The 27,913-nt window shown below is 39.6% G+C and overlaps 1 protein-coding gene across 1 annotated transcript; it reads left to right on the forward strand.

The window, feature by feature from the left end:
• The first annotated feature begins 1,650 nt into the window (after window positions 1–1,650).
• Window positions 1,651–27,048, forward strand: rapgef3 (Rap guanine nucleotide exchange factor (GEF) 3). The gene is made up of 27 exons (XM_023289259.3): window positions 1,651–2,008; window positions 7,355–7,399; window positions 14,820–14,926; window positions 15,018–15,139; window positions 15,754–15,931; window positions 16,137–16,221; window positions 16,594–16,654; window positions 17,402–17,478; window positions 17,592–17,738; window positions 18,595–18,701; window positions 20,165–20,253; window positions 20,348–20,426; window positions 21,634–21,784; window positions 21,909–21,991; window positions 22,094–22,124; window positions 22,250–22,325; window positions 22,537–22,674; window positions 23,641–23,738; window positions 23,990–24,115; window positions 24,498–24,679; window positions 25,306–25,396; window positions 25,485–25,535; window positions 25,687–25,774; window positions 25,869–25,933; window positions 26,026–26,080; window positions 26,200–26,271; window positions 26,473–27,048. The coding sequence occupies exons 1-27, from the start codon at window positions 1,925–1,927 to the stop codon at window positions 26,589–26,591; spliced, it is 2,607 nt and encodes an 868-aa protein (XP_023145027.1). The 5' UTR covers window positions 1,651–1,924; the 3' UTR covers window positions 26,592–27,048.
• The last annotated feature ends 865 nt before the right edge of the window (window positions 27,049–27,913 follow it).

Below are 27,913 nucleotides of genomic sequence, written 5' to 3' on the forward strand. Positions count from 1 at the left end.
AATAGAGGGTTCCCTTGTCCTTGTTTAATAGTCAGTATATCTACATCAGTTTGTTTTGCTTTAAGTGACTGACAAGAGAAAAAAACATGACATAAATTTAATTACATGAATGAACACTGTTTATTCTATGTTTCACACAGATACTGTTCAAGCCATCTGCTCTATGGAAAACTTGGTCAAATCCATCTTTTCTCCACCAAGACGGTGTACACCAGAGATGGAGGGAGTAAGTCATCTGCCTTTATAAAACAATACAAATAACACCATAACTCTGAACCACAGAAAACCATGACACTACCCAAAGATTGTGAAATGCATTCACTCTGCAGTGCACCTGTCAGGAGTTTTATGATTCCATAAACCCGTAATGAGTGTGTAACAGCTTAACACCTGTGCAAAGGATGAAAACCTGCGATCAGACCGAGAACTGGGCAAAAGTACTGCTGAGAGACCTCAAGTGCTGTTTTCAACCTAAATTGCTTTCTGCCCTTGAAGCAGTTTATCTGTGCCTACAGGCTTGCTTGAGCCAGGCAGCTGGACAGCCTGATAAGTGTGTATGCAGAGTTCTGCTGCCTATGTAGGCTGTTCTGTACAAACTAGATTGTACAGTTCCTGCTTTGGAACATCATGCCTCTTTTAATTAACCCATAATTAATCCTTAACCTGGTCTTATGAACCTACAATGTCAGGTAAACAGGTAGTCTACAATTCTGTGAGCCTGTTGAGCTTGTTTGTGTGGAATTACTCTGATTTTTATCACAGGGGTGAACTTTAGGCTCTGTTTTTCCACAAATGCATAAAGTATTAAATGCAAATATTTTTTGTTATTTTTTGCCGTTTCTAGAGTATGGTGTTCATGTCCCTTATATAGGTCAGACTTTATCACCTCTGAATACTGCATCTGCACTCTGTCAAGGAGCTTGTGAACACTTGTTTTTCACTTATTTAGGGTACCTATTCTCACAAATCAAATAAATGCATGTTTGCAACAACAAATATCAAATTTACTCATTTAGATTGACCTTTTAAGTTGCAAACACTATGTTGATGACTTGTGTTGACATAATAATGTTGGTAATTGCATCAGCTTAATAATGTTTGCCACTCCAATTTCTATGTTGATTTGATTAAAGGTAAATTCAAGTTGTAGTAACTTAAAATGGCACGTAGAAAGAGTAGAAAATGTTTGCTAAATGTGCCAGAAGTGTTGTGCTATTTATTTGAATTTCCATGATATGATGATCCTAAAGTGGAAAAACTTGTTGAAACAACTTAAGATACATAGACATATAACTTAAAAGCCTGTATTTATCCTACTAATTATTCAGTAAGTGGTAATTTAAAAATTCCTCGGATTGTTAAGGAAGGGCTGATTCTCCTAACTCAATAGTTGAACATAATTTCACTTGAAGTTGTCTGAACTCAAAAATACTAGTTCAAACTGAGCCCAAACTTGTGCTTTTCGGACGCGTGTGTGTGTCTGTGTTTTAAGGACAATACGTTAAGGCTGTCCACATACACGGTGTAAGCCAGTGTCAAGAGTAATAAATCCAGTATCGGTAATTAAGTAGTAAAAACGTCAAAAGAATCTCTTATGTAGTTCCTTGCCAAAGTGCGCAGACACGCAGCTGAGCCACAAAGTGCGCCTGTGCTGGGAGGGATGACCAAACATGACACAAGCCGTCCTCACTGAGCCTCACACAGCCTCAGAGTTCGGATGCAGGGACCACATTCACGATCCTGCCTGGATTTAGCGGACAACATGCGGAGTCCAGAGCAGACGGTGTGGCTGAGTTGAGTCGTGGTTGTGCAGCAATGAGCGGGTTGCGGATCGACGCAGACAAAAATGCCCGGAGTTACCGAGTCCGTGCGCAGATCTTCTGACTGGGAAACTTGTTTGTCGGTTGTTTTGATCTGAGGCAAGATGCATCTTTTTCGGAGTCACAATTACCAAGTGTTCCCGGACCGCTACTCATGGGAGACGCCGACCATACGGGGCATCAGCTGGGTATGCCGCTTTGTGTTTACATATTTACTGAGGAGAAATACCTGCCGGAGCAGCCTGCCCTGTGGTGCCACATACAGATCATGAGGAGACAGGAGGAGATTTAAATGATGATAATAATAGTCATCACACACCACTGTCGTTCCTGTTTCGCTTTAAAGAAAGGAGATCATTTATGTAGCTCATAAAGTGACAGGTCTTAGGCTTTAACACAAGCCCTCCAGGATGTCACTTGCTTCCTGTCAATGTTTTAAACTAATCTGAATTCACTACTACAGAGGCTGCTCAGCTTCTAAAAGACTATAATCATAATTTACTCTGAAATTGGGTGTCTAGTAAATGTCTGACACAATGAAGCTTAATAGTCCTAAAAGCCCCAGATTTTGTTAAAGAGACAAGCACCCAGCACACAAGGAAATGAACTGGAATGCATTTTGTGCTGAAAAAGAGTAAAGTTGTGGAGAAAGTAAAAGGAACAGCATTTGTCAGAGGCAAGGTAAAGTGTGCCCATGTGGAAAAGTGCTTTAGTTGTCCCCACTTCCTCTTACTAGTGGTGAAAAGTAACCAACTGCATTTAACCAAGTACTGTAGTTCAGAACAATTTGAGGTCTTTAACTTTTACTTTGTTGCGTTTATACCTCTACTACAAATGTCAGAAAAATACTGTGTAGTTTACTACACTATTTAGAGTAAACTGGGGTTTGACATCTGTCTTAAGAAAAAGGTTTATATATATATATATATATATATATATATATATATATATATATATATATATATATATATATATATAGAGAGAGAGAGAGAGAGAGAGAGAGAGAGAGAGAGAGAGAGAGAGAGAGAGAGAGAGAGAGAGAGAGAGAGAGAGAGAGAGAGAGAGAGAGAGAGATAGATAGATAGAGAGGATATTAGTATTATATGATGTACAGAAGAAGTATGCTGAAATGAACTAATGTAGAGTATTACTGGATCAAAATGGCCTACAGCTTTGTTATTATTAAACTAAATGTAAATTCCTTTAAAGGGTTAGCTCAGGGTTAGTCATTTTGACCTATCCCGACTTGTTACTTATGAATAATGTTAGTTTTATTTTTAATCAATCATTGATATTTAAAGTTCTGACATAAATATGATGTCAAATCACCAATCACCAGGGAGCCAAGAGTTCCAGTTAGCTTGCCAGCGCAACACTAAGCTCATATAGCAACATTATTAGCTTAACAGTCAGCTAGTTAGCCATTTAGACAGATAAGAATACATTTTCTACTGCTGGTTAGCTTTTATGTTACTGTATTATATGATAGTGTGCATAATTTAACAGAAATCTAACACTAGCAGGGCTAAAATGTTGAAAATCATTTATGTCAATGTAAAGCTTCTTGTAGGTGTCTTATACTCATATTACTAAAAAGGATTTGTTACTTTGTGTTTAGTTTTTTGAACAATATTCCATATGACTCTTATGTTAATACTATGTTAATGCTTTAAAAACACAATTATTTTGTTCTTTCAAACTGTTAAATCAACATACCTCAAAACCACTTGATGGTTTCAGTGCTATTTTATAATTAGGAAGACCACTATCATCCAAAAAATGCTAGAAATGAACAGCAAATGGCACTAGTGGTCAGGAGGGAATATGTGGTTTACCCTACACATTTGTGTCACAGTTACTTGCTCCAAAATTCAGATTTTTGCATTCAGACAGATAAAGACCTAATAAAAGACATGTTTTGTCCATGAAACTGCATCACAGTATATACAGGTGTAGGTGAAATTAGTTGTCCATACATCAATCAGTCACCAATCAATAAATCTGACATTATGTTGATAAATGGAAGTGGATTTTTTTTTTTTTTTTGCAGAAATGCTACAAAAATACTCCAGTTTCATGATTACAGCCTCTGTAATGCAACATTTCCTTTCAGTTATTTTAATAGTTCGAGTAGTTGTTTATAGATTTTTGAGCATAAGCACAACAAGCATTGTGATTGTGCAACTTTAGACTGACATTTCCCACCATTGTCTGAATTTTCAGCATTCAAACAATCAATCACTTAATCAGCGTGCTGATACTTTATGAAAGTAATCAGAAGTTGCGGTCCAGGACACAATAGTTAAATGTTAGCTCCCCCTCAACCAGCCACATCAGTAACATGCTGCTTAAACATGAATACATCAGTCTAATAATATACAGTAACATTTAATAGTCACAGGAGGCTTTTTCCTGCATTAAGCATTTTTTTCTGATTATACCTGCTTTGTTAAAATAATATTTTTAATGCAGGACCTTTACTTTTAATGGAGTATTAGAGTGTAGTATTAGTGTTTTTACCTAAGTATAGGATCTGATTCCTGCCTCTCATCTCCACTCTGGCACAGTTTTGGTCCCCCAAAACAGCACTTTAGAGTTATTTCAAGAATGCTTCCAAGGGACAATTTTTGCACCTTCCTGTCTACAAACTGAATACAAACTTAATGCATCACGACAGCTGGTTTTGTACTGAACCTCACATTTTGTTGTTTGGGTGTTTTTGTCTGTGTTCTGTGGTTAAAATGTAAAAACATGGAATAAAAACTTCAATTACAAAAAAAAAAAAGAATGCTTCCAAGTAGACTGAAGCAGATTTTTCTATTGTGCTACCAGCTCAGGACACAGGAAGGTAACAAAGCGCAAAGTTTTTTTTTCTTCCTTAATAAACTCAGGTTATAAATAGTGTATTGTTTATTGTTCACCTCCCCCTGCAACACCCCTGCTCAGTTTACAGAAGAGTTTGTAGAAGAATTTGCAAAGGGAAGGTTTTTTCCCAGGTCACAGGAAGACACGTTACTGCTGAAACTCATAGGTTCTAAATTTACTTGACGTTTAGGAATCACTGGGTCAAAGGCAACAGTAAATCTCCGGAGACTGCATCCTGAATGTTCTGCTGTTACCAGCCAAATATCAGTGTTGTATTTTAAGTAGTTTAAAAGATTAATCTATCCCAACAGTAAATAACTGACAACTATGTTTGGACCTTCAACTGTTCCACTTTACCACCTGAGATTCAAAACACTTAATGTAAAATGTTAAAATATGCATAAATGTACCGTAGTTGTCACTGAAATAAGTTATATCATCTTTATTCAGGTCATCATACACGTGACAAATTACACAAGACAACTAGAGAGCCAGTAGTAAGACTTACACAACCGTGTAGTTCAAGTTGAAAGCATGCTAAATCTCCCTAATCATAAAATGAATGAATGCACTTCATACACATGATTTTCTTTTCTGTGGGGAACATTGTTTGTATTGCACTGTATATCAACAATTCATTTTGTAACAGCACACTACATATCAAGCTTGGTATTACTTAACCTCTTACCATTTACCCACAAACACATGAGCAGAGTGAAAATGCTGCTGCTTTATTTTTAATGGCATTGACCCTGATTGTACGTTATTTGAAAGCGCAAAGCCTCATGATTCTTACGGTGTAAACAAGCAGATGACATTACCGCAGCTACAATAGCAGCAGCAGTTGTTCCTACTTTGTAACTGAATCACGTTCACAGTAAAACTGTAGCTTCTTACCTTTTTTGTCATTTATAGGGGTAAATGCATGTTGAGCACCATAAGATTTTCACTGTGAGAGTCCAACAGACAAAATCATTTCAAGCTTTTAGTCTTTTTTTGAACAAAACTGCCGGGGAATGTTAAAAAGTTACAGTTCATTTTTCCCTGAAGGGTGTCCAGTGTCTCTGTTCATTGTGGTGTGTTATCAGCAGTAAGTCCAATTAGACAGGCCCTGAGGCACAAGATAATTCCTTGTCTGTGCACAGGAGGCAGATAACTCCAACAGAAGCAAAGCTGAGCTCATTTTATTGTCATCATTAGGAGATGCCTCCTGTCCTTCTTGCTTTTGCAAGTAGTGCTGACACACGAAGACAAAGCAAAACTCATCACATACATAAAGGTTCCTCACTGTGTCCCTCTACAGACCTGGTTATTCCACATTTTTTGTTATCTTACTGTCACTTCAGTTGAGTCATATCTGATAACACTTTATAGAGTCAATCAATTATCCCTCAATTAGAAATAAACTCCTGATTGGTGATAGGTTGATGTGTCTTTCGTCCCACACAGACTTAAAGTGACAGCTAAGTTTTCTCAAGTTAAGAATTGGCAGTCTGCTATTCAGGTTATGATCATGTGATGTAGTTGGTTGTGCAGCAGGTCAGGCATAACATGCCACAAAGTCTGTCTACAGGAGGGGAGACACAGATGTGTATCAGTGATGAGACAACTTTATCACAACTTCCTGATCAATACAGTCATCTACTGTATGTGTGAGGGTCAGCTGTGTCATGTGATTACGTTGCGTATTTTAGATTTTTTTACAAGTAGTTCGTGCAATCCACCAGCACAGCACAAAGACAGAAACTCGTTTAATATACTGGTGCCCATATATTATCTAGTAAAACTGTTATCCTTGCAGCATGAGAAATGTGAGGAAAATTGAATTGTGGCATCTATAAATCAGTTTTCCTTCATTTTTGGGGGCCCAGACACAGCACTAAATGCTCCTAATCTGCCAGATCTGGTGAGAAATATTTAATCATAATAACTGCCTCGAAAAGACCTTTATAGGCCTATGAATTAAATTCACTGAAAGCACTTATCTTGGGAATGCAGGAACACAACAGTAGCTACACGATGGTCATAAAAACATAAAAACCAAGCAACAAAGAGGAAGTCCAACTTTGGCCCAAGTGCAGACACAGGAAGGTTGAATATTTGTACATGGTAGCAGATTTAAGGTATGGATGATCTGACTGTAAGTAAGTTCAGTGAGTACAAGAGTCTCCAAAAAACATGTGCGATTAATCCTACAGTCGGTATCCGTGGCAGTGACAGTACTTTTTTTTTTTTTAAATGGTCTGGATTTCCAAAGCCTTTTCATAAGAAAGGATAGTTCGTAGTTCAGAGCAACTGTTTCACTTCACAAAATGCGAGGCAACAGGCCGTGTACTTTCCGTGTTCTCTTTCCACCCACTTCATTACACTCACTTGATGCCCACCCACACCATAGTGGAGACAATGGTAACACAGCACAGATTCAGATAATATATTTGTTTTGACCTTCGTCCAATGAAAAGAAAATAATTATTCTTTCTATCTAGACAGTCCAGCTTGGTTCTATCTGTTTATTTGGTGCAATCACAGCAAGATTATCATCATCGACCAGTTCTACTAGTTCCTGTGGAATACAGTTCCAAAGCCATTTATCTGCTTTATTTCAGAGGTTTTTGATATGGAGAAATGGCTCAGTGGGAATAAAGTCTCTCTCTTTTTATTTCTTCTAGACTCCGCTGCCAGAGGCCCTGAATTCAAAGGACACTATGAAACAGGTGTGTATGCCAGAAATGCTTTGCTACATCACCTGCCCACAGCCAAAAGTAATCCAATGTTCTCCCTGGTGTTTTTAAACTCTTGCTGAACATAAGGAGAGCAGCAATGTCAGAGAAGCTTTAAAGCTTTATGTCTAAAACAGGTGTCTGCTGTAATCTCCCGAAATATAACTTCATTGAAAACTTTGCAAAAGTGCATAATCAGGTTCGTAAGCACCAATCACGCTTCTCTTCGTGTCTATCTGTCACTCTGACCACACACTGACACTCGCTGGCAAAGTCTTTGGAAGTTTTCTCTTTCCTGGTGGCTCTAAGCTGTACTGACCTCTGGTATTATCAAAAGTTGCAGTGCTTGCATCCTTTCAAACTGCTGAACTTGTTCATCTGTTGTTATAATATCCTGCATTACTACTCAAGCGAGTCTTAAAAAACACATTCCTAGCAGGGTCAAGCAGTCATAAGGAGTCTAAAGGGCACTCCAAGACCCACAGTTAATTGACTCTCCCCACCCTCCTGAGCCCTACCTCACCCAGTCCAGGCCCCTCATGCTGCTTTATCTCAGCGTCTTCAACTGCATGCCAAGGAGAGAGCCTTAAAACACTGATAACATGGTTTGACATGGAAAGTGTCTCCTGTTTAGGTTCAGTTGTCTCCCTCTGACGGGGGAGGTAGAGAGCAAGAGAGAACTTTTAACTCAGAAGTAATCAATGTCTGTGAATTTTTTTTTTTTGTGCTGAAACGACACGATGGGGGAATGGAGTCACTGAGCCTGCAGGAGGCAGGTGTTGCTAACCTCTTGGAGCTTTGTGTTGTTGCTTAGCAAGTGTTGGCTCCCAATCCTAAAAGTCACTAATGAGCATCATACATTATGATAGCACTGTACAAGATAGATTGTTTTTAATAAGCTACTGTAAGTAAGTACAGCAAAGTAGAATTGACTTAACAAACAAACAAAACTTAAATGGTTACTGGTATTGATCACATAAAAAAAACTTTTTATGTAGTATGAAGTACTAAAAAGTCCATACTTTGTTTGTAAAACATATTGCATACTTTTCACATGCCTTTGCCTGATGTGGCTATAAGTTGGACACATGCTATAGGTTGTGTACTGTAAGTTTGTGCTCTTAAGGCAACTTTCCCACACACATCACATAGGTTCTGAAAAAGTTCTGTTCTGATGCAACTTGAAGGATCTGACTGTTGATGCCAAAAGACCTTATCACAGGTCTGGAAATTTGCCCTCTCTCGTGGTACGTTACAGGATGGAAGTGCTGCCCTCAGAAGTGTGGTTTTGTGTGAAAGCAAAAGGGAAAAAAGTCAGTCCATAGAGCTGCATGAAGCTGTTTCTCATAAAACACAGTCCACCAAGGTCACAGACAGAGTAAGAAATAGAGAGAAGTCTCACCTACAGAGGAGACACACAGTGGATAAATGTGCTCATCATCGTCATTTCATGCCTTTTTCATCACCAAGACAAAGGTATGAAATTGCTGCACACTTTAAAAGCAGTTTCATCCAGGATCAAACTGAAGTTAAAGAGGATGAGACCCAAAAGATAACACAAACATGAATGCTTCCTAGTGACTGTGCTGAACCATCTGTCCTGCTGAACAATTTTTGAGCAAACTATAGAACAGCTGCTTTGGCTTTTGCGTAACAAAAGTTGAGTGTAGTAATTTAGGGCCATAGATAAAGATTATATATGTTTGACAATTTTAGTGCTCTCCAATATGAAGTTGAGTAATACATCTTGCATCATAAGACACTTTTCAAATATAGGCTGTTGACTGTAAAATGGGCTCAGCAGCAGAATGGGCCCCACTCATAAAACAAGTTATAGCTGCCTGTCCAAACCCTACAGATGGTCCATACATCAGTGCTGGTTGCTGCACAGTGGCTGAGTGTGTGTTGTAGCCTGCTGTACTTTGTGTCATTGACTGGTGCACCTGTGAGAAACATGTTTGCTCTGTAATTTGACTCACTTGGAGCTCTCACCTGTGGATTATAGCTCCTAGATATCCTGATTAGATGCCCTACATGGAGACTGTTGACGCAAACTTGATTCCGTTAAGAACGCATGGCTTTCTGGCTGCTTTGACGTGTTCTTGTACTCTCTCGTGGTCCAAAAAATATCAAAAATAGCAATTATGAACGGATTCATCAATTTATTTACCTTCAGGAGTTCATCAAAATTAACAAAGAACAAAGTCTTTCCAATAAACAGTCTTTCACACCACGGTCAAAAACAATTTACCTCTTGTTTTGCGCCACATCTGTGGCAATTAGTGTGGCCTTTAAATACACAGGTAACTCATTCACAGTGCCACCCACTGGTTACTCATTGAAATGGCTCCAACACAACCGGCCCCTAATTGTTTATGGCCGTACAGGAACATAACAATTACAACAAACAAATAACTTATGGAGCCATAATAAACCATTTTCACTATATACCTTGTGTCAACAAAAATAGATCCCCCTTTTTTAATGACAGAAGTTGAACACTTCATGCCTCATTTTTTACTAATAAACAAAGTTTTGTTACAGGTCTTTCAATGACATTTGTTTTTGTTTGAATCTGAACTGTTCTGACTATGCCTGATTTGTCAGGGAATGTTTTAATCACTCTTCCTATTAACCAGGAGTTCCTTGTAGCAATTGCATCTGCAATCAGAACAATGTCTCCCACTGAGATTACATTGCATGTTATTCCACTTTTGCCTTTCCTGCAATGCAGCAAGGTATTCTTTTGGCCATCTTTTCCAGAACAGATCCGTGATATACTGGGCCTGTTTCCATCTTTGCCTTGCATATTGGTCGTTTTGATCAAAGATGCCTGGAGGGAGAATTGGGTTCCTCTTCAGTGTGAGCAGATGGTTTGGTGTCAGAGGTTCAAGGTCATTTGGGTCCTCAGATACCTTTGTGATGGGTCTGTCATTTAAGATTGCTTCTGCTTCACACAGGACTGTTAATAAGGCTTCATCGGTTAAGATCTGGTGATGTAGCACAGATAGCAGCACTTTTCTAACCAGCCTGATCATGCTTTCCCAAGCACCGCCATGATGTGGATTGAAACGCCACTTGATGTTGTCATGCACTAATATGATACTTTTGTCTTTGGGCTCATGGTTAACAAACAAATCTTTGTTTTCCTTCCAGTCAGGTTCAGCTTTCGCATTAATGCTTCAGTGCAGAATGTGGATGTTGATCCATTGTCCCAAAATGCATAAGTCTGAATCACTTTATTGCCTTTTCTTGCCTTCACTTGAACTGGAAGGATCTGAAGGAATCCATTGCTACCGGCCCCAGTATGACCTCCAGTGGTTTGACTTGACACAAGCGTATTGTTGACAACTGGTTCCGGTTCCCTGGAGTGCATGCCATTAGTGTTCACTGCCTTATCAACCTTTTTCTTGACATGAATATGTAAAGCTGTTGGATGGCTCCGTTTGCAAATTTTGCAGTTTAATCGCTGGTTGCAATTTTTGCTCAAATGCCCAGTGCTGAGACACCCAAAGCAAGTTTCCTTTTCCTTCAAGAAGTTGATTTTTTTCCCGGTGTGTAGTTCTGGAAAATTGCTGACAGTCATCTAGAGCATGATCCTGTACACAGAATAAACAGTTCTTTGTGTTGTTCGGTGTGGGCTCTTTGACTTCTTTGCATTTGTTGGTTGCACAGACATTTCTTGCAAAGTTTTCTCGTTTCAGTTTTGGTTTGATTGATGGCTTGACTGTATTCACATCCTTTTTGATATGCCTTCCACATTCTGTTACTTGGATATCCCAAAAAATGGGATCAGACAAGAGTCTAACCTGACGTTCCACAAACTGCACAACATCACTAAAATTTAGTAAGCGGTTTTGAGTTTCTCTAATTTCATATGCAACACTTCTAAAACGTTCTCTCAATTTAAAAGGAAGTTTTGATAGAATGATTTTAAGATTTGCAGACATGTCCAGTTCTCTCATACCAAACAAATCAGACATCACATTATTGCAGCCACGCAAAAATAAAGCGTAATCTAGAAGTGCTGAAACATTCTCAATCTTAACAGCAGGCCAGTTGAAGACTTAGTCCATATAAGCTGCAGTGATTCTGGTTTCATTACCAAAATGCTCCTACAGGAGGGCTTTGGCTGTTTCAAAGCCTCTGTCTGCACTCATGTGTAAACAACTTTGCACAAACTCTCTTGGACGCCTCACTAACAGTCTGAGATTCAGCAGTTACTTCTATGGCCTCAGTCATCTTTTCACACAAATATGCATCGTTACCTTGATTATCAGTTTGAACCTTCGAACCACCTTGAGTTTCAGACATTTTTTAACCATTTGTTCATCAACCACACAGTTTTTCATTTAAAAGTTGCTTTTTCAGACGTTCACACTAATACACAACGTAAATTATGTCCATGGAAATAAAGTCTCTTCCTTTGAAGTAGTGTCTTGGACTTGAAATAAAGTTTATTTTACTTTGTTTTGACCCAATGCATTGGTATTTCAAATAGATAGTTGTGTGCACACTTTTATATAATGGCCATATGTATGTGTGTGGTACCTCCTTTATTAGACCTCGATCCAAAAGAAACCTTTCCTCGTCTGTCCGCCGCCGTTGCGCCGCCGCTGCCCCGGAGTCTCCTGTCTCTGTCCGCATCCAGCCGCCCGCCGCACCGCGTCCAGACGTCCACACCTTGCCAATGGGTGGTCCACTGCCCGGTCCACTGCCCGGCCCCGATCTCCGGTGCTCGTCGCTGCGCCCAATGCAGCCGCGACTCCTCCTGTCGGGTCTCTCCTGCTCCTTGATTCCGTTAAGAACGCGTGGCTTTCTGGCTACTTTGACGTGTTCTTGTACTCTCTCGTGGTCCAAAAATAACAATCATGAACGGATTCATCAGTTTATTTACCTTCAGGAGTTCATCCAAATTAGCAAAGAACAAAGTCTTTCCAATAAAGTCTTTCACGCCACGCCACGGTCAAAAACAATTTACCTCTCGTTTTGCGCCACACCTGTGGCAATTAGTGTGGCCTTTAAATACACAGGTAACTCATTCACAGTGCCACCTACTGGTTACTCATTGAAATGGCTCCAACAGAGACAATCTACAACACAGACTCCAGCACAGGCAGCCTGCAGCAGAGTGAACTGCATAAAAGTTCCATATTTTTTCCCGTTTTCTGCATGTTTACATGATTGTCCACTTTAGCAGCCAGGGGTTGACCTCTCAGTGAAATATGGCATCTGATATTGTTTTTGTAAGGACTGGCTTAGGTAATGGAAAATCACCTCATCAAGAAAATAGGTTTTGGAGCTGACATCCCTGAGAATGTGACTATAGGAGTCCCAGGGGAAAATGGGCCCCTGGGAACACTGGTGACCTCTAGACAGCATAACTCCAGCAGGGCACAGCAGACGCCACAGGGCACATTTACTCCACTGATGTCAGGTCTGGGAAGAGGCCAATGTGGGGATGATAGGTTGAAGTGTGTTTCTGTACAGTGTTACCCAGAGTAGTCATTTATAGTTGTGCATTATTATTAACATCCTAGTGTGAATTTGAATCTTACAGTCATTTGTTTTGACCACCATTGAGGTGAAAGAGCAATGGTTGTGTTGGCATCATCAAGCCATGGGGTCAGGAGACAAGTCAAAGTTTCAGCAGGCACTTTTACATCCTGAGGGAGTTGCAGCAGATTAGAGGGTGCGAAGTGTTTGATTTCTGTCACTGACCTCCTTAAACTCCACTCATCATCAAAGTATAAAGGAAATGGTCATTGCTGGGCTATGTGTGCACATCTCAAGACCACCACCTTAGGCAAACAACAGCATCTTGGAGGGAATCCAAAGCACAAACACGCGACAGCCTGAGTCACTCATGTGATCACAAGACACTCAGGAGGTGTTTGTGGGGAGTCGACTAGGGAGGAGCAAAATTACTACTAATTCTGCTGCCAGTCATTAAGACAGTGAATATTGTTGGGCGGCAGTTTAATCCAAATTGCTTTTGAAATGCGAGCAGAGAATCAAGCGTGAAAAGGCCTGAAATGGGACGTCCACATTACTGCCACAAACAAAGCACATTCTTGTTACATAAGCCTTGCTTCTGCATCAGTGGCTGACAGGGTTTTGCTCCACTGTCTGCACCATTTTTTGGCTTTAAAACTTACCTCAGTGAGTCGTGTCTAGTGCATGTGTGCTTGTATTACTCATGCTGTGGAGAAATAGCAGTCACATTTTTGGCACTCGCCTCAAATTAAGAAACAAAAACCATTAATTTAAATTAACCGTTAATTGCTAAATTAAAGTGAGGGGACGTGCTGCTGTAGCATAAGGCTGCTTTTGGCTACATTTAGGTTTGCAGTAAGTCTCCTAGAATTGAATATAAGTCAGTGTTATGTCCTCTGAAGTGAGGGAAACCTAACTCTCAGTGTGTGTGTGTGTGTGTGTGTGTCTGGGGCTGAGAATGAGGGGGGAAAGAATCAAGAAAGGTTCAAAGGAAATATGTTGAGGGTGGCCAGAAAGTGAAAGTTTGTTGTCGCTGCGTGCCAGTCGGAGAGTTAGATGTAGAGGCTGGGAACTCAGTGAGGTGTGGGAGAGCCATTTTTAACACATTCTCACCTCCCCACAAACCCACACACACATTAAATTCCAACGCCTACATAAACCTCCCCTCACGCTGCTGACGCACACGCCAACAGTGCCATCACATGCAATCTCAAGACTGAGGTTAAATGCAATGAAAACTGTCTCCCTCTCCTACACTTACACTCAAACATTTGTTTGAACATTTGCTTCTTTTGCTGACTTCTGTTTGTCGCCATAACAGAAGTTGGCTGTTTCAGTAAACGAGACCATCTGTGTTACCTAGAATAGAAGAGAATAGAATTACTTTATTGTATTGCACAGTGTGCGATGAAATTCAGAAGCAGTCCTGTTTGTGGATTTACGCAGTTCGACAGTAGTTTAAAAATAGTAGAATTAGAAATGTGCATATGTAAAAATAGTAAGATATCGTAAAAATAATAGTTTTAAGTGTCACCTGTGAAAACAGTGAGATACCTTTTGTTATGTGAATAGCTTATTTGTTGTATTAACAACACTTTAAAAACAGTGGTTTTCTAACTGATGTTGCACTTATGGATATTGCACATTACTGTCATTTGCATGTAAACATATATGCAAGTTCAGTGTATGACTATAAGGGTTTTTACACATACATTATAGATTGTGTAAATGTAACAGTAACAGTGACAGAGTGTAATACTGATGGTCACTCAGGTCCATACAGTTAGTGTCAGTATTTGGCAGAGTTCAGTTCTCTTGTGGCTCAGGGGAAAGAGCTATTTAATCGCTTCTAGAGGGAACACAACACAAAATGTGACAGTACTGGTTAAGCTGTTTAACCTTCTATATGTTTATTCAGTTTCTTTCAGATCGTGTTGTGAAGGCAGCAAGATCAGTATACAGTGTCATGATCGAGAGGAACCCTGGTCTGATCCGAGACAGAAAGTATCATCTCAAAACATACAGGTACCTACACTGGTGCTGTGATTTCCTCTCATCTCAAAATGTGACAGTGTCTACAAACTAAATAAACTGATATGTTCAATTTCTCTCACAGAAAGTGTTGCTCTGGTAAGGAACTCGTTGACTGGTTGATGAAGCAAAACGAATGTCTCCAATCCAGAAGTCAGGCAGTTGGAATGTGGCAGGTCTTGGTGGATGAAGGAATCCTTGTTCATGGTAAGAAGTGAAGAGCAAAAGTCTGAAGAACTGAGTCTTTTGGCCAACAGCCAAAGTGAAGGACACATTAACATACTAGTCATTCTATTTCGGATGAAGAATGTGGAATAATTTCATCAATAAATCCTGTCATATTTAGAATTTATAATATATTCTGATGATAATGTCTTCAGCAGCACTCAAGCAATTCCCAGAAGTTCTTGAATAGCTTGAAATCTGGTGACTGAGTCCGTTATAGCAAATGTTTTAGAATGTGTTCTCACTCGGTCGAGTGTTCACTAACCACTTATGCCGTTTGGACGAGACACCATCGTCCTGGAAGAGACCACTCCAATCAGGCCAGAAATACTTCAGCCTCAAATGAAGGGAATCACTCAGAAAGCATTTGCACTTATTTCCATGTATCTGCTCAGTGTGGATTTTAATAAAGCTCCTACATGAAAACCTAATTTTTTGAAAGGTCAAAATTACTCATTTACTTAGTTTGTTTATTTCTAAACAAATTTCTGCATCTTTTAGTTAAATAGCTTAACTAGTCTTATGTAATCACTCTATCTCCATATTCTTACATTTATATCTGTGTTTTTTCTTTTCTGTGTTCTGTCTCAATCAAGTGAAACATGAGTTGAACTTCCATGACAAGGACACCCAGTTCTACCGCTTCCAGGACTCAGAGTTTGGCCTGAACCACATAACGAATGAGAGGGAGTCAGAGGACGAGCTCCAGGAGGGTTTATCACTACTGTCTCAGCTGGGTCCTGATGCTCTGCTCACTATGATTCTGCGCAAATGGTCAGTATGTTTAATGGTTACAAAAGGATTGCTCATGAAAACCTGTTGCGTATGTAGCATTATGAGATTTTTCTAATGTGTGACAGCCACATTAGGCTCATAAAACACTATAAAGAAACCACTATAGTTGGATGTTATCATTATTGATCGTCAGTTGCTTGTGTAGGTGCTTACACCATTTTCCCTTAACTTCTGTTGTATTCAGCCCCAGTCAGAGGAGTGCTGAGGACCTGGAGGTCATCTATGAGGAGCTTCTCCATGTCAAAGCTGCTGCTCACCTCTCCACCTCTGTCAGTCACCATCACTGTTTTCTCCTGGCTTCAAGAATGCATCTAACAGAGATTTTTCATGTGATAGTAGCATGTTCTAGATTTTTTTGAGGGCACACATTTTTGGAGCAATTCAGAAGTTTCTTTTGCTAAAGATATCTGATACAAGAGCTCTATTTGAGTCTGTTTTTTAAGTTATTTTACTTGCAGATACTGAATTAATGAGAAAAATCTTACCATTTTATGCTAAATGAAAGAAATTATTGCATTGCCAGAAAATCAACCAAGCCATCACTTTAGCTGTGTTTCTTAAAATACTTTGAGATCAAACAACCACCGAATAGAAGTTATCAATGCAGTTCAGTCTTATTTCTTGCCCTGTTGTGCCTGTAGGTGCGTAAGGAGCTGGCAGCAGTGCTGGTCTTTGAATCACATGCCAAGGCCGGAACAGTCTGTGAGTGTAACAGTTTTGCTGACGTTTGAGTATGGTAGAGAGTCTTACCACAAAAACTCACACACACACAGTTTTATTGTGTAGCCTGACACAAAGTCCACTGCAGGCATTTTCTTTCATGATTTGCAAAAACCTTTTAAAACCTAGCACAACACACCTTTCTTATGACACCTCATGTCATGACTGATATGTCATTGTCATGTCAATATGAAAGCTGTACAGTTCGGTGACATATTAAAGTAAAAAATAGAACTATGGTGTCTTAGTCAGGTGCTGGGCCACCATGTGCTGCCAAAATAGCTTCAATATCCCCTGGCATTAATTCTCAAAGTCTCTGGACTCAACTGGAGCAACACTATTCGTCCAAACCATATTCCCTCATTTGATATATTGATGATGGTGGCTGAAAGCATTAATGCAGTGTAAAATCTCCCCTCGGAGTTCAGTTAGGTTGAGATCTGGTGAGTGCAAAGGCTATAGCATATGTTTGACAGCATTTCCGTGGGTGTCGTTTTCCTCCTGGAAGAGATCACTCCCTTCAGTATAGAAATATTTTATCACAGGATAAAGTGATCACCCAGAACAAAGATGGACAAGTAGACCCCAACAATCAGATCACTATTGGGTTCAGGTTTTCTTTTGATTTGTCACCGTCCGTACATAAATTAAGTTGTAGGAAGGTGCCCTTTACATGTGATCCTCATCGTTATTCAGATGTTGGTGCTATCTTTCTTTCTTGTGATGTAGTGTTCAGTCAGGGGGATAAAGGCACCTCCTGGTACATCATCTGGAAAGGCTCTGTAAATGTGATCACACATGGAAAGGTAACTCTATACACTGGTTCCAGTAAACAAATAAATGTCACTAATTGTCGCTGATAAAATGCTTTGCCATTCACTGTGAGTATAATTTATTGTTGAAAGTACTGTGTACACAGGGTCTGGTGACAACACTGCATGAAGGTGAGGACTTTGGGCAGCTAGCTTTGCTGAATGACGCACCTCGTGCGGCCACCATCATCTTGAGGGAAGACAATTGCCATTTCCTCCGTGTTGATAAACAGGACTTCATACGGATCCTCAAGGTTTTTTTGATTAACTCATTACTACATATGTATCAATGTAGCTTCAGAAATATATATACTGTATACACCGATCAGGCATAGCATTATGATCACTGATGGGTGAAGTGAATAACAGTGATTATCTCTTCATCGTGGCACCTGTTAGTGGGTTGGATATATTAGGCAGCACGTGAACATTTTGTCCTCAAAGTCGATGTGTTAGAAGCAAGAAAATATAAGGATGTGACTGAGTTTGACAAGGGCCAAATTGTGATGGCTAGACAACTGAGTCAGAGCATCTCCAAAAATGCAGCTCTTGTGGGGTGTTCCTTGTCTGCAGTGGTCAGTATCTATCAAAAGTGGTCCAAGGAAGTAACAGTGGTGAACCGGCAACAGGCAAGTCGGTAGAGGCAGTGTGATGCTTTGGGCAATGTTCTGCTGAAAAACCTTGGATCCTGCCATCCATGTGGATGTTACTTGTACCACCTACCTAAGCATTGTTGCCAACCATGTACACCCTTTCACCAAAATGCTATTCCCTGATGGAAACAACGAATTTTGAAATGTTGACCTCCAAATTACCCAGAGCTCAATCCAATCGAGTATCTGTGAGACATGCTGGACAAACAAGTCTGATCCATGGAGGCCCCACCTCACAACTTACAGGATTTAAAGGATCTGCTGCTATTATCTTGGTGCCAGATACCACAGCACACCTTCAGGGGTCTAGTAGAGTCCATGCCTCGACGGATCAGGACTGTTTTGGCAGCAAACTGGGGACCAACATCATGTTGGGCAGGTGGTCATATTGTTATGCCTGATTGGTATATACTGAAATAGATTTTTAACTGGATTGTCATCCATGCGTGTCCTTCAGGATGTGGAGGCTAACACAGTGCGACTGGAGGAGCATGGGAAGACTGTGCTGGTGCTGGAGACGAGCGCAGACTCGGCCGGGCAAGGAGGAGCAGGAAACAACAGCAAGTGAGAAACTTTGACGCAACTCACCTCAACAAGCAGGTTGACAATCATTGTGACACTTCACCTGAGTGTGGTCAGATACCATGCCGTGCCAGAAAGACAAACACTGCCTTTATCATAATACAAAGAGGGACACTGTCATTCAGAAATCTTTTTGTCAGATGTGGGTAAGGTGTTAGTAATATCATGTTATCTGACATTCAGGAAAGAAATGGACTTTAACCAGGTCTTGTTGAATGAGTTATTATCAGTCTTGAAGCATTTTAGCAATCATGAAGGTGAATTCAGTTGATGTTGACCTCTTATTTACATCATAGTTAATTAGTTTTCCTCAGCTTCTCCCTTTACTTACACATCCATACACAGCGCAACTATCTGCTCTTGTTCAAAGCAAGATTTTCAGTCTGAAGAACCCCATAAGTAGTACATTTTTGGGCCCAATGGCACCAGCTGAGGAGCACTCAGATGTTCTTATAAAGAAGTTGTGATATAGATACGTTATATGCTAGAAGGGCCAGGCATTATAAAAAAAAAAGAAGCATAAACTTTGATTTTAAACAGACAAAATATTGCTTTCCACTCAGCTGTGATATATAATACTCCCAACCTGCCAAGTGCTGTAAACACGGTTTTCTAGTGGACAAACTATGCAATAATTATGTCAAGGGCCTTTTACTGCTTCTTCTTTTCTGGTGAAGTTATCAATCAACACTGACGCAAACCGATAACACGAGTATATCTAGTAAAACAGTTCTCATCATTTATTGGTTTATTTTGCAGAGACAGTAGCACATGATGCAGTGGAGTGGAAAGTACTATAATATGGAAACACATGAAGTGCAAGTAACTCAAGATTGTGCCAAAGTATGTTATTTGATTAAATGTACTTAGTAGCTTTCCACCACTGCTGAGAGAGCCTCTAGCAAAGCTGTAAACTTACTTTTGTAAACACATAGTAGCTGGACAGATGTGACATAGTCACCCTGTATGATATAAGCATGAAGATTCTTATTATAAATAAAACATTATACTAAAATTATCAGATACCTAATTCGGTTAGTCCGTGTCAGTTCAGACAGAATTCAAGAAATGTGTCACTGCACCATCTCAAATTTAGTCATAAAGGTTCAATATCTCCAAAAATTTGTTCTCTGCTGGATCCATTTAATCACTTGGATCTGCTGGAAACAATTTTGCCTGTGTCCTCATCAACTATAATAGCTGTGGGAGATATTCCTGAAGATATTGAACCCTTAAATTGGTTTCCAAGTTAATGTATTTGGGTTTTTTTTCTATGTATGTATGTATGCGTGTGCGTGTGTGTGTGTGTGTGTGTGTGGGGGGGGGGGCGGCGTTAAGACAGTGGAGCAACGTTGCTTTCGTAAATGACACAGACTGACCCATACACAATATGTGCATGCAGAGCAGAATAAAGGTGAATTTTCTTCTTGTCGTGCTCTGTGCAGGTACACAGTTATGTCTGGAACACCTGAGAAAATCCTGGAACACCTACTGGAAACAATAAAGCTGGACTCTAATGGAAATGATGCCATAGGTTGGAGTCTGCACACATGGTCTCATCTTTTCCTTGCTTGTGAATGATTCAGGATGTGCAGACCTAATCCGCTGTGATGTTTTTCCTCTTCCAGACCCCTGTGTGAGTGACTTTCTGCTCACCCACAAAGTCTCCATGCCCTCCAGCCAGCTGTGTCCTGCACTACAGCACCAATATCCTGTCATGGTTATTAATGCTGGTAACAGTGATGGTGATGCCGACAATAAGGATAATTTTGCTTACGATTATGATGACATCTGCTATTTAAACAAGCAGTGTAATTGTAATGTAATGCAATTTTACTCTCTGTCATAGAATTGATGATTTATTGTAACTTAGATTCCAGAGCAAAGACAACTCCTCACCATAATTCAATTTCCCATGCCCATCTTTATCAGCATGTTTAACTACTTGGTCTCAGTTTATCTCAGGTCTCAAAACCCTCCCTCCCCACAGCTCTTTCTTTCCTCTTTCATTAAAGGAGCCGTGACACAAGAAATCAAAGGTCTTTGAGACATGCCCACACTCTGAGTCTCACTCCCAGGGTTCCTCCATGCATTAAGAGCCTCTTCCATCTCCACATTTGACTCCCTTTCTCTCTGCCCTTGACTCTTGTTATTCCCTCCCCTTTAAAAGGCTTCCTCAAAGAGGATCCAGGCAATTCTTGGATTTGTTGGCTTTCATGTATATTTTTGAGTGGTCAAAACATTAGCCATATAGTAGTCAGATGAAACTCTAATTAATAATGTTTCAGAGTCCTGGCCTTCAATTTGAATTTGTTTGCCTAAGTTCCATAATTTATAATATTGTATTGTGTTTAGTTGTATTATTAGATTAGCAAGGTTATTTTCCATTATTAATAAAACTGTCAGGTCTAAGCCTTAAGATGCTTTATAGGCAGGTAAAGTAGGATTTTATATACATTTTATAGGGTTTTTATTCTAAATTATGTCACATATTAATTACACTGTAGGGTATTAACCCCATGGTTTACACTTGTTTGGTTACTTTTGTAACAGCAATCATAATCTTTTTATTTTTCCACTGGAAATCACTTTGACGCAACAGCTATTATCTTAAATGTGCTATTTAAAAATGTTTACTTGATGTTTGAATTTTTTTAATTATTTCTCTAATTTGATTTTTTTTTTTTTTTTGGTAAGCATTTTGTAACATAATTTTCAAAAGGGGTTATACAAATTAAGTTAGTATTATTAGTAGTAATATTTAACACCTTTCATCCCTTGACCCCTTTCACTCCTCTCCATTTCCTTGCATCCTGGCAATTAATAAACTATTTCTCATGTATTATGCAGTAGTCTTTGTTAGTGAATAGTTTGTAAGTAAAGTTTTTTGATACACCCTTAACTATCATGGCACTTATCAGGCAGAGCTCTCTGAAGGCTCAGACCAAGAGAAGGCTGCCTATATCCTGAATATCAAGCAGAAGGTAGTGAAGCTGATTGGCCAGTGGGTGGCACTGTTTGGCCTTCTGCTAAAAGAAGACCCTATTGCTTTAGACTTTTTGGAGGTGAGATAGCACTTTGTGCTTTGTTTATCAGAATATTTTAATTGAAATTTTAAAATATTAAATTTGTGAGGTGAATCAGTTATTACATTCATTCTGTTTAATTTTAATCGTTCGGGTAAAACAGAGACTAAAAAAGGAGGTGGCAGCTGATTACCGTCTGTCCAGCATGTTGAAGGAACAATTCAGGGAAAGGAGGAGAACAAAAGTGTAAATATTATCTGATAAAATTTCCTATTTCTCAAAATCTCAATTTATAAATACTATGCCATTCTATCTAACACTGTTTATCACCTTTTAATACCTTGACAGGTTGGAGAATGGATATCAGTCAATGACCAGGGTAAGCTTCTCATAGTTGTTGTTTTTGCAGGGAAATGTTTTGAGATGATGGTTTGAATGTCATTCTGTTGTCATTTGTCAGTTTAATGTCCCTGATATGCTGAGTCACTCTGATACTGTTGACAGAACCAGCCATTTGATTGGTTCGCAAACTGTGAGGAGCCAGTGGGGAGGTTACAGCCAATCAGAGCTCAGGATAAAGGCGAGTCTTGGGCTAAAACTAGCACATCTAATCAATCACTTAAATCAGTGATACTATGCAGCTTATCTTTGAATTTATATCACAACAATATGTCACAAAATTAGCTCATGTTCACCATCTTTGGAGGCCATTTGTAAGTAAGATATCATTACTCATCAATCATCAAATCAGCATGTCTTGACAGTCTGGCTTCTGTCTTTTCTTGATGCAGTATTGTATGAGATCTTCAGACCAGACAACAAACCTCTCACTCTGATGCTCCCGGTGAACACATCTGTGCAGGATGTAATGGCAGCAATCGTCAAACCTGGTGGTGATCACGTCCTGGTCAAAATGAACTCCACAGGAGGTGGGACTCATAGTAATTTCCAAATGTGTTCAGCAGATATTTTTCATTCAAACTGCCAGGTCCTGTGAAATTGCTGGAATAAAGCATTCAGAGATAATTATTAATTCAGTTTCCCATTAAGCCAAAGTCAGGCTTATACATTTTCTACTGCTGGGTCATTCCATAAAAAAGCAATCAGCATGTCCTGACTGAACCCTAATAATGTATTCAGAGTTAGAGACCCTTGAAGTACAAAGAAATGGGTCGAAATTTTGCACTTATGCATAAATTATGCCAGTATTAGAAAATGGTTTTAACACTGAAGGGATCATGGCTGGCAGATGAGCCTGATATCACAACGTAGATAAAAAAAAAGACACCTTTCATATTCTATGACATGTTTTGACCCACATAGTGAGAGGACCCTTGCATGTTTACCTAAAATGCACTTTTGAAAATTTTAAGCAGTGAATACCAGCAAACAGGTCCACAGTATCAATGCTTGCTTCTATTGCTCTTTGTCAAAGACAATAAAAAGGTGCACTTTTGTTACTGAAACTGCGATATTTCCCAAGATACTGATGTTCAGAGTTGGTTGGTGAAAAATGCTGATCACAAACAGCTGTGACAGCTGGAGTGGATGTGAAGGTGATTCGGTTGCAGTTTTTAACACGACTCAGATGTGTTTTTCAGCGCTGAAAAGTTTGTGTCTATCTCCTGTACTTATGAAGATATGAGGGTTGAAAAATGCTGGAAAATTTAAGTAAAAAGCAGCAATTTAGGCCCAGGCCTATGTACTTCTAAAACCTCTAACTGCCAAAATATTCATAGTATGAAGGTAAAATTGTGCATGGCTTCATTAAATGTATTAAGTTATTTTACATAAAAAATCTGCTGATTCTGAGGGAGTCGGGTAGGAATTTTTTTCAGATTTGGGTCGGTTTAAATGGAATTAACTTTCTGATGCATCCCTGTAAATGCACACAGAAAGAGCTCAGTTAAAGCTGGATGCTGCTGCCGTCTACACCGCTCTGGGACTCAACGAGAGACTGTTCATCTGCACAAGCAGCCAAGTGGAACAACTGGTGAGGAAAAGGAGCCTTCTGTACCTTTTATACCATTTTTTGTTTGTTTTCCTACACAGTGAAAAGAAGATATTTAACACCCTGAGACATGTTCTCATTATGTTTACTGTGTATCATGGTGTGTACAGTTTGGTTTGGTTTCAAGCAGCTTCCCTGCCCATAAGGAAAGCTGTTAAATACACACCCAACATCTGCTCCTGCTAATTTTCTCTCTTGCTCTCTCTCTGTTAATCCCTCTTTCTGTCTTCCAGGTGCCGCTGAAGGAGCAGCAGGGCCCAGAGCAAGGAACAACTGACATCCTCGAGCAGATGAGCTCTAAAGACATTGCCAATGAACTCACTAATTATGACTGGGAACTGTTCACTGCCATGCATGAGGTAACTGAACAGTTCTTTTACATCTGACCACAGCATATTGCTACACAACAAAGGGGAAACAATGCTTGTTTAAAATACCTCCCCAAGGACACGCTCCAGTTGTCTGTCTTTACAAGGAAATGTAAAAACCGAAACTGGCATTCTTACAACAAAGAACTGGATATCTCTTTGATGAAAATATATGAGTCATGCACTTTGGCCCCTGTTGTCTGACAGAACCATCTTTGTCATCAGATAGTCCACACAACTTCCTACATGCTTCACATGCTTCTAAAGCAGGTCTACCATGAAGTCACCTGCAAAATCTTTCCATTCTTTGATTTCCAGATTTGTTTCTCCACATCATAGCAGTGGTTGTGAGTCACTGTCCCTGTCTCTCCAGGTGGAGCTGGTCTACTACATATTTGGGCGTCATAAATTCCCAGGTGCCATCACAGCTAACCTGGAGCGGTTTGTGCGTCGCTTCAATGAGGTGCAGTACTGGGTTGTGACTGAGCTGTGCCTCTGTGAAGACCTTGTGAAAAGGGCCATTCTGCTCAAGAAGTTTATCAAGATTGCTTCAGTGTAAGAGTTAGACACATGAAACCTAACTAAAATGTAGGTCAGTCAGTTCACCACCACCAATCGTCCTGAAAGAAGCATCTCAACAACTACTGAATGGATTGCCAATAAATTAGTTGACCTTGGTGATCCTGTAGATGGAGCAGATCGTAGTTTTCACTTATTCTATAACATACCTCACATGGTTTGGTACTGACAGGTATTTTTTCCAGATAATGAAAATGAATTGACTTTTATTGATCCCAAGATGTTTTCTTTTTGAGCCACCATGAGAGGGTCATTTATGTTTTTTGTGTGACTCATCAAGAGCTGGATGGATTGCCATGAAATTTGGTACAGGCGTTCATGTTCTCCACAGGATTAACATTAACAACCTGTAAAATTTTCGTCTTGTAACATCATGTCATTTTTTTTATCCGGTAATTTTAATTACATTCACATCCCCCATGTCAGTGCATGGCATTTAGCATCAAATTATCAAATGTTAGCATGATAATATGACTAAGATGACTCATACGGTAAACATTACTATCCTGCCTAACATCATTTAATTTAAGTATATTAGCATTACGTTCACAGGATGATTCCTAAACCCTGTTGTTCATAGCCATGTTTCTTCTTTGTCCCAGATTAAAGGAGCAGAAGAATCTCAATTCATTTTTCGCTGTGATGTTTGGGTTAAGCAACAGTGCAGTGCAGAGGCTTTACAAGACCTGGGAGGTAAGAAACTGCTGAATGCAGCTGTCATGGTGATAATTAATGCATATTTTGTAAACAACTTGTGCAACTTTTTGCTTATCGGTTCCAGAGAATACCCAGCAAGACAAAAAGAATTTACTGTGCTTATGAGAGATTGATGGTAAGTTGCACTCTGTTCTCGCCTTTCCCAAACTCTGAACCTATTATTCTGCATGATAAGTTTTGTACTTCTTATCACGATAAAGCAGCTCCTGTTATCTCCTGTGTGTTAACCTAAAGATTGATGAAAATGCTGTGTCTCTGGTTGGTAGGATCCCTCGCGCAACCACAGGGCCTACAGACTGGCTGTGGCTAAACTCGGTCCTCCTTACATCCCCTTCATGCCTCTCTTGCTTAAAGGTAATAGATACAAGCAGCCAGGCAATCATGAATCCACAGACATCTCTGACTAAATCTTCAGGTTACTAACCTATCTGCCTCTGACTTTATCCAGACATGACGTTCATCCATGAGGGAAACCCAAACTATGTAGACAAACTGGTCAACTTTGAGAAAATGGTAAGACTGCCTTGATTATTTTCTTCACAAATCTATGTTAAATCTGAGGAAAACATGGTGTTAACATGTTTTTCTTCCTGTCTTCGTCATAGCGAATGCTTGCAAAGACAGTGAAAATTGTACGAGGATGCAGAAGCCAACCTTATGGTAAGTGATGCATTTGAGGGTCAAACAGTTGCACATGCATGTCGAAGTCAATGATATAGTCCCGTTTGTTCCTTTAAATATGTGTAAGTAATGTGTAAAATCCTCTGTCTCCTCTGCAGTACCTTCATCTCCACAGAGGGGTCTGGCTGATCGGATGTTTCTGGAAGGGCCTTCTACTCGCATATCTACGTGTAAGCTACATCTGCAGTATCACTAAGTGCCATTCATTCATGAGATTCTCTTCTATTCTCTTCTAAGTGCCTACAACAAGTTTTGTGTAGTTTTGACACTTATGATCACCAAAGCCTTATTACCATTTCACACTGTCAGATTTGCCACTACAAACACAAATTGCATAGCTTATCAAACACGATTTCCTCCCTGTCCTCCAGACTCCGACCACGCTCTCCCTCTGCGGAGTCCCAGCAACATCCGTCACTACATTCAAAACCTGAAGGTGATGGACAACCAGCGCAAGCTAACGCAGCTATCGAGAACAATCGAATGCTAGGACGTCGACCTGCAACTGTACAAAGACTGCAAAACTGTAGCAAAATTGGAACCAGAGAAGAGACTGTAGCTGGATGAACAAAATTTCCACACTCGCCTGAATAAGATGAGCTTCTGCAGGAGTTGAATGTTGTGGAAATTTACTGTTATTGAAGGAACTCAGACATTCACAGAGATGATTTCTGTACAGCACAGCGCTGTGAGTGAAGATGTGCAGTGTGCACGGTAATGATCTCCAGCGCTGATCCAGAGAATTTGACTCATTGTCCACAAGACTCATTGGACAATTTTTATACAACAAGCCTTACGTCGCACTGGTGTGGATATATTTGTAGGAATCCCTTCAGAAAGGCAATGTTACATGTACAGTATTGTTCTTTAATGTCAAAATTCATCATATATTTGGGTCATTCATCTCAGTTCATCACATTTTCAAAACAATTTTTGCTCAACCTCAACCTTCTCTGATTTGCCTGAACTTCTAATAGCATAATATATGTATATATATATATATATATATATATATATATATATATATATATATATATATATATATATATATATATATATATATATATATATATATATATATATATATATATAAAAACCGTTGTGCTCATAAGTTTACATACCCTGGCAGACTTTATGATTTCTTGGTCATTTTTCAGAGAATATGAATGATAACACAAAAACTTTTCTTTCACGCATGGTAAGTGGTTGGGTGAAGCCATTTATTATCAAACAACTGTATTTACTCTTTTTAAAGCATATTGACAACAGAAACTACTCAAATGACCCTGATCAAAAGTTTACATACCCCAGTTCTTAATACCGTGTATTCCCCCCTTTAACATCAATGACAGCTTGAAGTCTTTTGTGGTAGTTGTAGATGAGGGTCTTTATTTTGTCAGATGGTAAAGGTGCCCATTCTTCTTGGCAAAAAGCCTCCAGCTCCTGTAAATTCTTGGGCTGCCTTGCATGAACTGCACGTTTGAGATCTCCCCAGAGTGGCTCAATGATATTGAGGTCAGGAGACTGAGATGGCCACTCCAGAACCTTTACTTTATTCTGTTGTAGCCACTGACAGGTAGACTTGGCCTTGTGCTTTGGATCGTTGTCATGTTGGAACGTCCAAGTATGTCCCATGCGCAGCTTCCAGGCTGATGAGTGCAAGTTTTCCTCCAGTATTTTCTGATAATATGCTGCATTCATCTTGTTTCCTGTGCCTCTGTAGCTCACACATCCCCAAAACATCAGCGATCCACCTCCATGTTTCACAGTAGGGATTGTGTACTTCTCATTATAGGCCTTGTTTACTCCTCT

This window comes from Amphiprion ocellaris, chromosome 8 (assembly GCF_022539595.1).
Source record: "Amphiprion ocellaris isolate individual 3 ecotype Okinawa chromosome 8, ASM2253959v1, whole genome shotgun sequence".
Classification (NCBI taxonomy): Eukaryota; Metazoa; Chordata; class Actinopteri; family Pomacentridae; genus Amphiprion; species Amphiprion ocellaris.

Bases quoted from the DNA above. Each gene is read 5' to 3' on its own strand.
- rapgef3 (XM_023289259.3), top strand. From the start codon at position 1,925: ATGCATCTTTTTCGGAGTCACAATTACCAAGTGTTCCCGGACCGCTAC. The intron at 21,785-21,908 runs GTGAGATAGCAC...CGGGTAAAACAG, and splicing joins TTGCTTTAGACTTTTTGGAG to AGACTAAAAAAGGAGGTGGC. The intron at 21,992-22,093 runs GTAAATATTATC...ATACCTTGACAG, and splicing joins GAAAGGAGGAGAACAAAAGT to GTTGGAGAATGGATATCAGT.